Genomic DNA, 17,146 nt, shown 5'->3' with positions numbered 1-17,146 from the left:
ACATTGCATGGCTCTGTCGTAAAGTCATTCAACTACGCGTTTCACATTGAGCTTCCTGTGATTCTAAGTTGAACTCGTTCTTCCGTTGCCCTTTCCAGATCAGATAGCACGCTCCCCAGCGTGCTCCTATACGTAAACCTATTTGCTGCGGCCTTCGATTGGCCAAGTTAAAAAGACGTTCTTCAAGACGGCTTGCACATTTTAACGGACAGGACACCTTACGGCAATCGAAAAAGCCTTATTGCTGGTGGTGCGAGTCGATGGAAACTAATCAATAGGTCCAGCGAACTATTATGTCGCGTTTCTCAATAGAAACACGTTGATACGCATATGCTTCACGACAAAGGCCTCCAGTAGCACCTATGCAGTAGGTAAAATCAACAACAAATATCGATGCTGCATGGAGAATTGAGCAGGACGACGACAACTGCAGCCTATCTATTGGCTGCTGTTGTTCAAAGATTTAGCATGAACATTGGCAGGCGCTGAGCGTTGATGTAGGACACGCGACCCCTTTTTCCGAAGTGAGGTCCTAAAATCTGAAACTACTTCCTGACACCATTGAAACGCCTTCCGCAGTTTCAAAACGAACGGCCTTTGCCTCTACGAGCGTCTATAGCATCAACGTTAACTCTGTTTTGGATGGTTTTAGTACCGCAAATTGTGTACTGACTCGCTTGAGGAGCTCCATGATGGAATTCAGTGTTGTTTAGCCCCGAAGAAGTCGAACGGATAAGCCGTTTCAAAGGGAATCTATCCGTTATAGGTGCTCCAATGAGGACGCGTGTCCAACTTGGCGCACATTTCGGTACTATGCCTGAGTCTGTTCGTCTATGTAACGACTATTTACAGGACTGGTGGGGATTACTTGAAAGCGTCTGTAATAAAACCATTACAAGTTACAAACCATTGGAGTCAGTACGGACGGTTGGGAGACGGTTGGAAAAGGAGTGCGTTAGGTGTCGAATCCGTTCGTTAGAAACTGAATGCAGATTGACGGGACGGATTCAAACCACTGTCCTGTAAAAGGAACTGGCAAAATGCTAAATAGTAGAATCTAACCACAGTCAATCGCTTCGAGAGTGAACTTTATAGAATTCATTCGACGAGATAAATATAGAGCTGCTATCTCACACGTTTTAGTGAAGCAAAATGAATCAGTGTAAGTAAAAATTATACATTAACTCGTATTTGTTCTATGTAGCTCGCATGCGGATACGTAAAAGATAACGACGACTGGTGGATTTTGAGAAATCGTTCCAGCCACCAACCCTTCAACATTCAGCAATATTTACAGCTACCGCTAGCATAGGCGTTACCCCATGGAGATTTTTGTTGACACCAAAATCTTCTTTGGCATTTCACTTCCCTGGAGCCTTTTGAAGCTTCGAGTGGAGAATGTTTTTGCCGTTTGATCGTTCCGTCCCGTATTTCCTACGTTGCGCGAACTCTTTTCAGCAACCTTTTCCCGACAAGAAACTACATAAATATTCGAATGGTCTACGCGGGTTGCCCCCGGGAGCTTAACGCAAGACGCAGGCATTGGTGGGCACTTGACACCACTTTCCATCGTTGGGTCGAAAGTCACTCGAGTATCCAATATTTACAGCTGCTTCACATTTTGACTCCGCTGCCAGTGAGCGCCTTTGCTATTGGTTGCATTCGCCATACGCAAAAGGCGGCAGTATGCGCAACGGACACTCGCTTGTCTGCCAATGATAGGGGTGGCAACGACCGTTAAAGATTTTGGCAGTTTTGAGACTGTTAGCCCTTTGGTTTACGATTCAAATTTCTTGAACCCCTGTACGCGCACTCGACCATCTTAGTCCTCTTTCCGTTTCAGAGGCATCCACAATCGGCTCAATGTTGTCGGTTTTCGAAGGACGGCAGCTAAAAGGACGAGCGTTCGTTTTCATAACAAGTGAGTCAACTTTGTGCCTTGTCCCATAGAAAATACATTTTTCTATATCAGATACACCGCTTGTCCCTCGAAAGCTTCTGTACTAGCTCGACAAGGTTTTATTTGAATATGCGGATATACATATGTTGTATAGTATACCATTGTTAAAAAGTCTTTACGAGTGAAGGGACGATAATACCGATATGCGATACTACGTAACTGTGACAATTTTCAAAAACGTACACATTTTTGAAATCCAGAAAGATACTGAAACGTTCTTTTGTGACTGAGTTGTTTTCTTGTTGATTATTCTAATTATCCATCTGAACGCAATAATATAAACGATCTCACCTGTCCAAATGGATGTTACATTCTGCTAGTCAATAATGCTCTCTTTGTTCATAAAGTGACAGAGTGAAACAATCAGCACCTTACGCAATTGGACAACTTCTACACGAATAAATGCAACACCTCACTTTTACCTTTCACGGTCTCGCTATCTGAAACCATATTCAAACTTACCGCGTACACTTTCATCTCCAATAAAACCTCTTCCACCGTCAAGAAAACCAGACCGCTCACGTTATCTGCGGTCTTAATCGTCCGAACCTTGCAGCTAGGGTGAACGCCCCAACTGAGTTTTGCCCACGTTGCATATTCCTTTTTCGCCGCTTCGCCCCTCACCCCTTACCCCTGCTGTCGTTCTTTGCAAGCTGCAGTCCCGCCTTCAGCTCGGCTGATCCAATTTTTCGTCAAGGACCGCCTGTATGTGTTGGACGTGTTCTTCTATGCTGTCTAATACGTCAGTTTCTCTCTATTCCAACGTATGAAAAAGAAAGAAAGAAAGAAAGGGAAAGAGAGAGAGAGTCGGAGAGAGAGAGAGAACGCGAGGGGGCCGAAAGAAGGGTCAGAGCCGTTGGGGGTTTCCATTCGCTGCACCCTTTTGGACCATTTACAAATTTTTGCAGTGTCACCTTGCTTGGCTCTAGCCTTACTCGAACGCGCCCATATGTACCCTGCTACCTCGGCGTCACGAAGCCGTCAGAAGAAGCAAAGGGAAAGAGCGCTCTGAAATGCCTCGGTGACTGCTGGTGTTCCTACAACATCTCAGGCTGCGCCCAAGGGAGCGATCTCCTTTCACTGGTCTCCGAAAAACGACGGCAGCGGCGGTGATAGAAAGCGTGAACGCTAGCTTCTATGAAGGTCCGTAGCCTCTGCTTATTTCCTCCATCAACTGCATATTCTGTTCAACTTGTTCTCGGTAAACGAGTTCGGGCTTCACTGGGCCTGGCGGAGAGTCCGTGAGGTGACAGAGCTGTAGTGATTTTTGTTATATACGTCGGGATAGAAAAACGGCGCCAAGTGAAACAGGCTTCTTCATAAAAATCCTGGCTGATCCCACATCAACGAGAATAACCCTCGAAACGACACGGGTGGCTATACGAGACCGAGAGGAAAAGAAGCAGTTCGGTCGGATTGTTTACAATGAGCGAAATATCAATGAATGCATTAAGCTGACTTACTCTCGGAAACATAAATATATTCATACATAGTAGATAACGCATAGGTCAGCGTTCAGGTTGGTCAGAAGAAATGATGAAGTTATGCAGATTCAAAAGATAGCCCTATTATCATTAACGTGATATGTGTAGCCGGCGTTCTTTGCGAACCCTAGATAAATCCGAAAAGCTTGGAAAAATATCTAGTTCAATATTGTTTTTAAAGCCACACAAGGTTGCAGACCTGTTCGGGTACCATTACAAAGTTAGGATCTCTTAATAGCAAGTTCCTGCAAGATAAGTTAGATAGAATTGTTATAAATACTTTCCTTCGCCGCTGAGTAGGAAAGGCACGACCTCAAGTTGGGTAAGTTGGGTGTGTTCCAGCGTGCTAACAGTATGCTGCATTTTTCGGAAACGCTACAAACGATGACTAAACGGAGATTAAATTGGGTAGGACCAAATTAGACGTTTATATGCTTTTATGGCAAATCTAACCGTATAACCATCTGCCTGCGCAATGGCCATGTTAAAATGAAGCTAGTACCCATGTACCTTGTACATGCTGATGCGATTCGTTCAAGGACTACCGTTGCCTATTCAGATGATTTAAGCTGAACATGTATTTGATGTCTTTGTAGTCGATCGCCTGTTTCTCGAGGTCTGCTCGTAAAAATTAGTTTTAACAGTGGTGGCTCGCTACTGCTGAAAGATGCAGCTTGTACGGTAGATGATACTTAGCTGGGAATAGCGAAGAGTTTTGGGTTGGGTCTTCTTTGAGAGATGGGCCAATAGAAGCGTCTCTTGGCATGCGTTCGGATAATCAAGTTACGTGCAAAATACTGCCGACATGTGACATGTGTCAGAGCCATTGACATGGTATCCCATCGATCGAAGATGACTCCATCTGCCTGTTTACTGTAGGTAACTAATTTAGGCGACTATATTGTAGCTCTGAGTTCATCCACACAGCCTCTGATGCACGCGTACAATGAGTAAGAGACTAGTCAAGCTCTCACCCTTTTTAACAACACGTTTGTATATAAACACAGCTTTGAACTATTACTCCCCTAAAGTATATTGTACAGTCCGGCAATAATGTGATGACTAAATTTACTTAGTAAGTCAATGACAGCTGAAGTTCGAGACTTGAGCACAATAAAACACACAAAAAGCAGAACTTATTGAGAAATGTATTTATTTAAATTTGAGAAAGACACTCAGTATAGATTTTACATTACTGTACTTAGATCATATTATGTAGATCGATTCGAACAGTCAAAATAACAAAATAATATATGCCGTTACTAATTAATAAATTAATTTAGCTAATTATATTAGTTAGTCAGACCCGAGTAGCACGCCTGCTAGAGGCCTCCTTCTCGCGTTTGCGTCTCTAGTTTTTCGTCGTTTCGACGTAAAACGTAGCTCGTCTTGTGCTGACCGTTCTATATATACAATCGGTCAGAGCTAATTTACGAACACGAAAAATGACAGTATAAGCGATTTGACAGAAACACCTACGATAATTAGTACGCTATATTTACATTATGTAGGATAGTTCAATGTGAACGATCTAAATGTTTACAGAAATTAGTGGTTCATAATATAGTAAAGGCTGTTCATTATACCACCCCTATTTCATAACACGACACATCACAGTTTCCGTTGGCCGTCTGTCGGCCGCGGACCGTCCTTCCAGCTTACATTTGTTATGTTGGGGTATCGCGCCGACCGAAACAGAACATTCCAGACTAATTTTTCCAGTTTACTATTAAGCCCACTTTACGTCGGTTTGCAACGGTCGTTATCTTTTTCGCTATTATATCTGAAAAAAAAATGCTCGTAATACGAGTACCATCGGCCTTTATGGCGACTATAATTAATAAATGCTAACCGTCCAATGGTAATTAGTTCGGAACTGGGGCGTTTGCCTGTTCCCGGAGATCTTCCATCGTCTTCTAAAATAGCTAATATTAACAATTATCAGCTACATACAGATTAAACGCTTCAAGCTATGAGAGAATATACTATAGTCGTTGCTGCTGTTTCAGCGATATTACATCGCGATATCAACTCAATTTAAATGCGGCAGAGTTTCGGCATTGATATGGCCTGTTTTCACCGAAATAAACCTTTCGAGTTCTTACGTTCGATACGGTCGCTAAGCGACGCTTGAAACGATTGGCGTCCAGCATCAAGCGGAACGTATCGACGCCCGCTTTCGAACCAAGGCCACCGCGGTTTCGTAAGTCTTGGTAAGCACACACGTTACAACTGGCCCATCACGACGAAAAGCTTTTCGTACCTCTGGTCACCATATCTACTCAGCTGGATGGTTCTAACATGCGTGCTATTTTCCGTCCAATCCGGTGTTTGTCCCGTTGAGACATTTTCTCATAGCGCCAATTTTGAAATTAGAAAGGCACCACGGAATCTATTACAAATTGCTGCAAGCAAGTTCCGGCTGACTTTTTAGTAATCTGTGCAAACAAAATTCTATAGAGATAGCCAAAACTTGTTGTACAATACACTGTGTGAACGATACCGTTATCTCTTCGTTAGTCAGAAGGGCTTCACTGCTTCTCCTACACAGGCACAGAATACTCTAATAGCGAAATGTCCTTTTTCATGTTTCGCTGGATAAATTACGGTATATTATTCGACGGTCACCAAGCAACTCGTTTCGCTTTTCCATAAATAGCAATAATGTCTTCGGTGCTCAGTGTACTAGAGGTCGAGATGAAAGTTCCTCTCGTCTTGTCTGTGAAGCTAGCGCCTTGGAGGTGCGAAGGTCCCACGCCTGACTGTGTCACTGACTCATTTCAGCAGCCGAGTAAATCAGCTGCCCACACCTCGTCCTATTTAGAGCCGCCGTTAGGTCCATTGTTCTGAGTTGGGGGCTGTGCACTATTCGGAGCAGCGGGACTAACTCCTACATCGAAGAGGATGTCTGGCTCGGGTTGACTCGGTGCGCCAGGTGTGCCTAGGCAAAGCGTAATAATAATGATGACAATTAACATGAAAAAAAATATAGCGGAAACCGAAAAGGAAAAATTAACGGTGGGACCTGTTAGAAATTCATTAAAGTAGTAATTCTCTAACCATCTAATGGTAATATATGATAATATCTAGGTGGTGAACGTTCGACTTCGATAGGGCTAGGATTGTTAACGATACTCAGAAAGCATGTTTTTAGATTTTGAACTTGTGGAACAATTGAATCGCTGCTGGTAAAAGGCTTTCCAAATCTGCTGAAAAATCGGGTAGGTAAAATGATGAGAGCCGCTTGACGGCGTGACGAATACACTAGACACATTGAGTTTCCTCACCCGCTTGTATTGGCGATTGTTGCTGCTGTTGCTGAACGTTCCCGTTCATTGGAGATTGTTGCAGTGGCCTTTTGTGTGAATTAGCACTGTTTGTCGTATTAGCGCCATTGTGTGTATTATTCTGCTGCATCGGCGACACTAGCGAAGAGCGTTCAAGGCCCGGCTGATTCGTAGGGGCCAGTGGCATCAGGGGCGCGCCGCTGTGGCCATGGTGTGAACCTTGGTGAACCGCGCCTTGATGGAGGCCACCGTTCATAAGTGGCCCGTACGGCGCTCCGGCGTGCCCCGATGGGTGTCCGGGATGACCTGGCGATTGCATATGACCTACAGGCTGCATCGGTGGCCCGCCCTGCAAACCGCCGTAGGCTCCCATTTGTGAGAAGACCATTCGTTCCTCGTAATCATACTCGCAAAGAATCCGATTTTCGTGCAAATAGAAGCGGTCACCGACGCAGAACCTATGAAGAGATCACATTGAGAACGAAAAAAAGAGAGAGAGAGAGAGATAGAGAGAGAAATGACTCGAGGGAATCCTAGACTTTTGAATTCGGCGGTTCACGTTTATTAGTCCGATTCTACGCTTTTGTACAATTAATAGCCATATCCAGTAACTTGCCTAAGCAGTAAGTTAGAGAATTAAGCACAGGAAGTTATGCTATGATTGGTGTTAATTTTCCTCTTTAGCTTACCGTATACTAAAGCTTCAGACAGAAGTTGTTTTCGATTTCGAGCTCTGTCGATGCAGTTGGGCAACATTAATTTAAATTGTTTAGCAATAAATTACACTTAACGGTTGAAATTTACTACGATAATAATAGGCACAAAGATAATATTTATAAACCGTTCGTTGTCTTTTGCAGTGGGAGTGCCACACAAATTTACAGTTACGTTTCACAGTGGATTCTTCCTGATGAGTTCCTCTCTTACGGTGGTTGCCTATCTCCCGGTACTGTCCAGGTTTCTGTCTGGATTAGGAAACCTCTATCTGTTCGGATGTTTCTCCGTTGATTCTATTTCATTGAGCCCACCACGTGTATCAAAACCCAACGTCCGGGTAACCCGCTAAGGGCCAGTGGCCTCTTCACATTGGGACAAAAAATGAGATAAGGCTCTCCCGTACTAACTACCCGCCTCTGCGGACTATGGTAGGAATTGGCCTCTGCGAAGGGGGCCTCGCAGGCTTCAGGAAACGATCAGAGAGGACCGGGAAAGATCAGTTTGTCTGTCTACATCCGCAGATCCTGTCCACAGTCGCTATGTGGTGGCTAGGTTAGAAACGATCATCCATAGTTTCCGCCAGTTCACCCACAGTGGACTATCATTTTTGCTTATCTTCTTCAACTATTCTTTCGCCGTTGTCCGCACCGTCGAATCGAGAAAGTAAGCTCTTCAAAATAGCCACCAATAGCTCGACCTGTATGCTACTGCTGTTGAGCAAGCGAAGGAGGAAACCGCCGTTAGGAAGCCCCTGTCTGCTGTGCTATCCTCCCCCCGGACGCTGAATTCGTCTGCGTACTACGCACTCGACTCACATTTATGCGCCCAGAGTCCTCCGATACTGGGCCGCTCACTGACAAAGCAAACTCAATTATATCAGCCAACGCTGTCCCATAGGGATATCGATGCGCCAGTTACTGCTCTAACACTCATCTATGTGGCGCAGCAAAGTGGCGCCTTGAGGAAAACACGCGAAAAAGTTGAGAGGAAAGACCGGATGCACAGGGAGCGACCTCGCAACGCTATCGACTGTGCAGCATGAGCGCTGTATGTATTTTTGACAGGCGATTGTGCCCGTCATAGAGGTGTGAGTAAAGCGTCCATTACGGTCGCCATAGTCGGGACGTTTGTTGAATTGATGTAGCAGAACGGCACAAGGTCAACATAAAAATTTAGGCGTCGATAGGAACAACGAAAAAAGTTGTTTTCTTAGTAATTGAAAGCCATGTTGAACTGAAGCTAATTCGCGCTTCTAGACGAGACAAGACAGAATAGCGTGACTACCCCACAATGCAGATGAATCTAGCCCATCTTGGTTCTAACTAGCGTTGGATGGAAGTTGTCGTGGGGGTCAGTAACGTGTTTGTGCGTATGCAACAGCTGTCGTTCGTTAAACAATCGTTCCAGATGATCTGCCTTACCTAGGCCTATGTTGCTTAGGCCCTTTAGAGTATTAGGTGACTAACGTATAACAAAGCACTGTTATTTATGCTTCGTTGTTCATAGAGATCCAACAAAGACAACACCTAATATACAAGCATTATATTCATGTGGCAGTACCCATCTGCCGATCTTAACATATTGCTCCGGACGTACGTGCCTGCATATTCGGATATTCATAGTGACAAGACCAACAATTCGTTCAAACCTAAGCTATTTCATGCTATGACGAAAAGCTAGAGTTTGTTTAGATGGGGGGGCATCGCTACATACTGGCGGCAGCAGCAGCAGCAGCAGCAGCAGCAGCAGAGGCAATTATCAAGCAGAAACTGACATCCGTTGGGCGGACTTGAGTTAACAGCTTCCTCTTTCAGTACTTATAGGCCAGCGATTGCCGACGCCGTGTCCGCGTCTCTGTCATTCATAGCTCTCTTTTAACTAATTTAGTTTGAACGAGGTGATACTAAACTGATTATGAGAGTGCGAGTGTCCCGTCTATTGGAGCTGCACGTTCCGCTGGGCGGTGTCAAAGACCAACAGACAATTCTGACGAATGGTGTGCGAGGAGAGCACGGAAAACTTTCGAAAGATATGCTGTAACAATTTCACTAAGCGTCGTACACGATATGCAACGAGCACGAAACTTCAACGAACAACTCGTTAGTTGCTGAGATGGGGAAGCAGAGGTGAAACGAAAAAGCGAGAATAGGCCCAGATCCTTGGCAACTGTCAAGCTGCAGGAGTCAGATGCGACACTAACGGAATAACCAGATCTAGTATATGCAATAGGCAGACCGAAATAGTGCGCGTAGAAGGATATCGAGGTTAGACTGAACGAGAGTGCAGATGACAAACGCACGACACCATCAGTTGTAAACATGTTGATCATTTGTTATCTCCAGTTACCTTCATGTGTTAATAATTAGTAACAAACGAGTGCTCACTTTTGCGCCGTATGCTCGATATAATACTTGTGCAACACGGATCTTGTATGTCTGTGCGGCAGTCATCCTATTTATCAGCGTATAGTGACAGTGCAAAATGTAGACATATCAGAAAAGCTAGTAGTTAGGGGAGTTTTTCTACAGCTTGATAGCCTTATTGCCTACTTAGCTACTGAAGTTTGTTCTATCTTTCTTACGCGAACTTTAAGTACCACCTACCTGTGATTGCATTGCTGGCAGGCGAAGCATTCGAGGTGATAGACGTTGCCCCGGGCCTTCATCACCATCTCGAAAGCTGGTATTGTTTTGTGACATGCGGAACACAAACCCGTCACACCGAATAACCTGCAACGGAAAAGTATGCCTTCAGTCACTGCTCCGTTCGTGGTAAAAGGGCAATATGCAGGCGACGTTCTCGGTACTTACCACCATCTACTCATGGCAGAAAGCTCACAATCGAAGTCGAGGGATACTGACATTAACAGCCTGAAGACTTTCATAGAGCAATTCGTTCGTCCACGTTTCGTTTTGTTCGTTAAGTATATTCGACTTATACAAATATTGCTTACCATCAGCTGAACGGAATACGTCTCTTCGAGCCGTTGTATAAACGTACAGGTTCGCTTAAGACCATAATTTTAAACACACACACACACACACAAAATGATTGATCTTAACCAGTAGCGTCAAAGCGTGTACACAACCGCTTACCTCGTTTAAGCTTATCACATCTGTACTCTCTGCACTGATAGTTTTTTCCATCATGCACCACCTGTCATAGCGTCAACAGAAAAGCCGATTTTGTGAAACCATGCATATTGCTCTGCCGACGCCTATAAACCGTGCGGATTCATATATACATACATATCTGCACACATGCTTGCATCGGTAGTACGTACCAGTACCATTTCAGCATTAGTATCCATACGGAGGCACATGGATGTATAAAATGGGCAATTGAGTCCGCGGAAGCTCGCTTGCTCTCCCCAACGTGCGATTGACCAAGGTTTTGCCTAGAGCTCAAGTAGCTGAGCTCTGATTTGTCCTTTCAAAACTAAAGGTGGACCCGACCTGACCACCGTCCGTTATACCCATGGGGTCAGCCTTATGACCCCCACGTTGGAACGGGATTGAGCACACGTTTTGCGGATTTCGAGTCTGTGAGTGTTTGCCGGTACGTTCATCGCTGAGTCACTGAGGATAGCCGTGAGGGCAAGTGAAAGCGCTACTGTTCCTCGGACTAGATTTGAACAGCAGCAGCGCTACACCCGTTGAAGTTGGACATTTGCCCAGTAGCTTTGGGATTTCGACCCTATAACGCACCCCGTTGCCATACGCCAACCCAACACTGTCCCTCTGCCTCATAAAATGAGCCGCTGTTGGTCAGTTTTTATCGGCGAGATGACCATTTGTATGTGAGTGAAAGACGCCTAAAAATATCGGATGTAATATCGATATATTCAGTATACGTCTACAGCGCCCAGCGGATACTAGCTTGACTAGAAATTGAAATATTGATTAGGCGGGATTAAACGGGGACGATTTCACCTGAGCAGGTATTGATCCATATAAGCACAATTTCTTTTTATTATTGGCATAGCTGTTATGACAGGAACCTCGATCATGAAGAGATGAAAGAGTCTTCTGATCTAACTCAAATCATCCCCTACTGACAAATCTGATCTTTCGAGCGTTTTGAATTGGGGTCGATAAAATCATTAACGCAATGTAAATATTTCGAAGCTTAAACTGCTAAGAAGATCGCGAAGAGGAAGACATGCTATTCCGTGCATGCCAGAAAAGCGAGTGTTTATACACGGTCCGTACATGTGTGTGAACCATTAAAGCTTGTGCATAAAAGGAATGCATATAGAATTCAACCAATATACGGTGATGGCTACCAATCTCAGTTGATTTAGCTGCATTACATTGGGGCTGGCAAATAAGATTGAAGTTCGCTTTCCCATACATGTTGCCGTTATCGTGTTTCGGCTTTCGTCGTTGGTGATTGGTAAGCTTATACCTGGAGCACACCACCTCCTTTAAGCAGGCCGAGCGATCTGTAACTGCTTCCGCGAATTCACAGAGAAGATAGATGTATTAGAAACGATCGCGCGTCAGCCAGGCAAATGCCTGTTACACCTCTAGCCCTATGTGGAATACAGGTATGGTGACGGTATATTGCAAATAAAGTATTTTAGTGATATGGTGTCTTAGCAGTTTTGGTAATTTGACTATAGATCGAATGTTGGCTGACCAAATGCGGGTACATTAATTTCGTCATCCCCTATTGCGTGGACATCGAAACGACTCCTAGTGAGGTTATAAGTCTTTTCTAGACTTCATTAATCAAGAACCTCTTAAGCAAGAAGATAGGTCTCTCGTAGCTATTTTCTGCCGAAGATGAAATAACACTCATTGTACAGTAACTGGCAGTAACGCTTGTGAAAAATGATTCCACTTCACTGGATCACGTCTACCAGATGATCGCGGACACAGCTATAAGGACCATGAGAAATGATTCGTCTGTCTAGGACCTACTGACTTGTCTGTCTTCTTGTTGTTGAAAGCAGCGGCTTAGCGCCAGCTACGATCGAAGTGCTCACTGACGCGTCGAAGAGATTCACATGAAAGCAATTTACCATTCAAGGTCCCACATATCCACGCGTTCTGTATATATACGGCAAAGGCAAGGAACCATCGCTGCAGGGGTTCTCTCCCGCCCACAAATCACTACAGCTAATTTTACGCCCCCGTCGTACACTAGCGAAGTTACCTGCTATCACCGACATCTGAGCCAAATCACTACGTGAAGGCGCCTTGTGAAGAGGTTCTGCACGCCCTTCTGCACGAAACCGTCGAAATCGAAATTCGATTAGGGCAACGCAACTGCTGCCCATCACTCGAATTGCTTAATTGTGTTTATTAGTCTCTCAGTAATAACCAATGGCAGGCAGACTTACCGATGCTATTTGGGGGCAGACTTGGAGAGCAAATCTATCTTCCATGCAGAGCGGCGGGGGGCACCGAGTTGATACCGTCTCAGGTCGATAGCGTTTCTCACTGCAGATTCCATTTAGTTTGCTTTGAGCGCTATCTGTAGCTTTAGCTAAGTTGTTGGTACGCCTATTCAGCAATAGAAAATGTCAACTACGAAATGCAAGAGCATACCTGTTGTAGTTGTTGAAGCAATTAATGGAAGAGCAGGACAGGGCAAAAAAGTCGTTGTCAAAGATAGCGCACAAATGTTGCTGAAGAACCGCATTGTCGTTCGTAAATAACGTCTCTAGGTCTGGGAAAAACTACAATGATTTGCTTATGTATGTTTATGCAGGCTTATTAAAAGCAAAAGTAAAACTGTACCTAAAAGTAATTCGATTGCACAACGGCGAAACACTTCGATGGTCGGATCTCTACTGACGGCAGCTTTGTCCCTTTCCGTGTCTATGAGCGTGCGTGGGCGTTCTTGTTCCGAAGGGGTGAAAATTTAATATTTCTAGATTTCTGTTAAAAATCAATCAGGCTGTAGTGGTGTTGATAGGAATAGTCTTTGGCTGTCTTCATCTTCGTAGCCCAATTCAATTTTTCAGATTCATCTTTGTTTGACAATTTCAACTTTATTATGGTGTTTCCTTTCCGCCTGACCGTGCAAGGGTCCCGCTAGTAGAGAATGATATTAGTTCCCTATGGCCCCCGGTGAACCACCAGTGCCGCGGTAGATAATGATCTTCTAATTCGGTCCCCTCAGGTCGTAAATTCAGAGCAAAATATGTAGCAGTAACAGAGGGCAGAGTATTAAAGAACTGTTCATCACGTCAAAACTACCGAAAGCTGCAATCAGTATGCATCTTGTGCTTTACGAATTTTTTTCTGCATAGAAATTGCGTAGGTGCAATTTTTATAAAAGTAAACAAATTTATAATGTGTATACCTTATTATTAGACAGACGCCAAGAGGTGACGTTACAAGGTCTAAGAACCTTCATTAGAGATTTCCCCTCGAGATACGTTCACTAATTCATCCGCTTGATTTAAAAGGCAACTTCAATTCAAAAAAAAAACTTCGTTTCGCAACTTAGCGTCCGCTCGCATTGACAAGGCAATAGGGAATAGCAGAGTGATTCTCGGACGCTAAGAAATCGTCAGGTGACTACCGGCTACCTCTTAGTCTTTGAATAAGAACTGTCTCCGCTGTAGCCCCGATTGCGCCAATAGTCAGTGGGTGAGCTCGGTGTCCTCATCTGATCCCGACACCAGCATTGGCTCTGTCGTGCGCGTCCCAAAGAGATCGGTGGCCAGTCTGAATTCTCAATTCTAAATCAGATTAAGCTGCTAGCTGGTTCAGAGGTAAATGCATGCTACATTCGAGTCACGTGCCGGCATCCGGCGTCTGCTCTAGCAGCCGCTTCCCATTGCCGTTGCAATGGAATGGACTGAAGGGCCGGCCGCAAGCGGCGACCGGCCTTCTCTTCCTTCGCCTCTTCTAGCCCACCCGTTCTATTCAATTCGTTATTCAATTTCTATTCAAACATAATAGACACTCCGCAATCCATCGAACAACGAACGATCCGGATCCCAGCCGATCTCGAACAACAGAAACTAAGCCTTACGACATAGGCCACGGTCAACCACAACGGAGACCGCGGACGGAAATAGAATTGAACCAAGAGACCATTCATTTGCTGGAGTGCCTTAAAAATCTATGTATATTCAAGGCACATTTTCGTAATAGCAACCGCTACAAGCAAATAATAAGAAATTAATGTCACGAAACTGCGCCAGCTGTGACCAGCGAAGGAAGCGTCTGTAACAACAGAAGTCCTTTCAATCGAAATATTTTTGCCTAATTATTATCGTTCGTTATGGCAAAGTACTGGCTTAAAGAAGCCAAGCACATTTAATGGGTACTAATGGACTTCCTTAGTACGTACTAAATATTTCCTATAGGTGTATTAATACTAATGATGGACGACTTAATAAAAATACGCCTTTTTTTCACGTATACGTATCGTCCGCTTGATTTACTCTTAAGCTTTTCACTGATCCCATTGGCATCTAATTGAAGGTTTTTGAACGTAACCAGAAGTGGGTGTTGATTCGGTTCAGCCTTTTGGAGAAATCAACCTGTTACGGCCCAGTAACGAGCGATGTTACGGCGATGCAAAGGTACATGCGTCCTTCCTGACTACGTTCCTAAGAAACGGCGCTCGCAGATGTTTATCAATACACCTATGTAGAGTTCAATTAGCATAAGCTCTTAGGTTATATTACGCTTAATTAGCCATTCTGCGCGCCAGCTTTTTAAAATTTGTTCACCCACGTAGTTGAGATGCTGCCAGAGACATCTGGGTGGGAAATACTCAGTTAATAAAGTTTTTCATCCTACATTGGGTACATAATGACGTACAACTAGAATGACAGTAAAAGCCTCGGTAAAATTCAAGCTCGCACAAAAAATACTATTGATATTTAACATTTCGAATTGAACAACGTGATCATGTCTCTTATGATTGATGTTCTCGTTAGAATAATCAGGCTGTCATGCATCGATGTGATCCATGACAGCTATCACATTGCCATCACGCGTCGAACAAAAATACCCCCCAATCCATCCATGTAAAATATTATAGTAGTGATCGGCGAATCACATATCGACCAATGCGAGCTGAATTCCCAGGAAGGCAATTTATCGCGATCGTCCCCGTTGCCTCCTGTTTAACACTAGAATTAAATAGGCTCATGCCGGTTAAAAGGATCTGGGAAAGGGGGTGCGGGGTAGCGCAAGTCAAGACACGACGGGGAAAATGGCAAGGCGAAGAAGACGGTCTCATTGCCAAAACTATGCGTCAGTTGAACATTCCGTCTACGTTAGGTAGGACGTGAACTCGCTTCATACACTGGCCGAAGCGCCCCACGAAGAGGCGATAGAAGAACAGATAGCTAGCGGCTGCTGCCACTCTCTGCGATACATTCATCGGTGCCTTCATTGCTTTGTCGGCCGCCGAGCGAAATGTATCGAATGGGCCAATTTCTAATTTCTAATTCCTGGCGATCGCGACGGGTAGGAAGACGGCCGTTTCTGATTCCCATCAGCATGGGGAAAGAAGGGGAAATGGCCCTTCGGGGAGACATCACTCGCCGCGAGCGCTCTGCACTGTCTCGTTGTGCGTTCATCAGACATGCCGCCAACTCATGACGGCAAGAGTCACAAAAAGCCAAGCAAACGCGGAGACTTCCCACCTCCCCGGAGAACAGTTCTTCCGGGGAAGAACTAGTAAAGGAAAACACACGCAGAATCGTTGAAGAACACCGGAACTTTTCGCACTCACGGAAACGCTTCGAACAGTGAAGATGGAGTTGGCTATTTCATGCGTCTGCAATACATCAACAGCAGTAGCAGCATGCGTGTCATTGAAAAATAGAGGAATCTTTTGATGCTTTAGATTTTTGAAAATCAGAACTAACTTGTTGACGTTTATCTGTGTGTGGAACTGTCTGTACGTAGAGAAATCTGATTGTCAGATGGAGTTCAGGTACGTTTTCGGAGGCGATCTTAAATGGAAATCTCAGGTCCCGGTATAGGTAACGCTTGATAGAAAGTATTGCAGGTTTACGTATTTAAACCCCTACTGCCTTAGTAATTAGGCCGTTCGATAAGGACAATAAATTTTATAAAACATCTGTTACTAAAATATTGTGCTATACTACAAAGACATTTCCTTATTTTAGCATTTATATTAGCCTTATTCTAGTATATTTAAACGGACACGATGTACCCTGCTCGATTCTGTTCTTCCTCAATCTAGTTGGCAAGCTTGTACACGTTTCAGTTGTTGAAGTTTGTCGAGACTCAATTGTCCAATGTCAATTTGGTAAATGGAAATACACCCGACCATTAGTGGTTGTAGAGTAGCTTTTCTCATCGTGCTTCCATCAGGGTCCTGATACGTCCCTCGTCATCAGAGGCACATGGACAACTAAATAGACAGGCGTGAGTCCGATCAGTTTGGAGATATTCGAGTGCACTGGTTACGAGCTGACAATTCGTCTGGGTGATTTTCCCAGTGAGAAACAAATCTATTTGAAACGAAACAGCAGACTGGTAACGTGACAGTATACGTTTGATATTCGAAAAGGTTGCCATTATGACATCGCTGTGGATGATTCCTATTACACAACACACCATTAGACAGATCAATTTGAATAGGTTTACATAACCATGCTTACATTTGGATCCATAGGCGAAAACGCATTGGTCAAGCCAGTAGTTTTTGTAATTGTACATAATTTTGCTTATTTATTCCCCTATAGATGT

The 17,146-nt window shown here is 44.3% G+C and overlaps 1 protein-coding gene across 2 annotated transcripts in view; it reads right to left on the bottom strand.

The window, feature by feature from the left end:
* Positions 1 to 4,573: 4,573 nt before the first annotated feature.
* The window catches only part of LOC111249979 (uncharacterized), a 48,753-nt gene continuing 36,180 nt past the window's right edge, over positions 4,574 to 17,146 (bottom strand). For both annotated transcript variants that reach the window (XM_022804494.2, XM_022804495.2), the window contains exons 4-6: positions 10,052 to 10,177; positions 6,732 to 7,189; positions 4,574 to 6,385 (exon numbers count right to left, since the gene is read on the bottom strand). In XM_022804494.2, the coding sequence (XP_022660229.1) occupies positions 6,261 to 6,385; positions 6,732 to 7,189; positions 10,052 to 10,177 (709 nt within the window). In that variant the 3' untranslated portion in view covers positions 4,574 to 6,260. The remainder of the gene's footprint in view (positions 6,386 to 6,731; positions 7,190 to 10,051; positions 10,178 to 17,146) is intronic.

This window comes from Varroa destructor, unplaced genomic scaffold (assembly GCF_002443255.2).
Source record: "Varroa destructor unplaced genomic scaffold, Vdes_3.0 BEIS01000004.1, whole genome shotgun sequence".
Classification (NCBI taxonomy): domain Eukaryota; kingdom Metazoa; phylum Arthropoda; class Arachnida; order Mesostigmata; family Varroidae; genus Varroa; species Varroa destructor.
The sequence above is the reverse complement of the archived record's forward strand: the minus strand, read 5'-3'. Positions and strand labels throughout refer to the sequence as shown.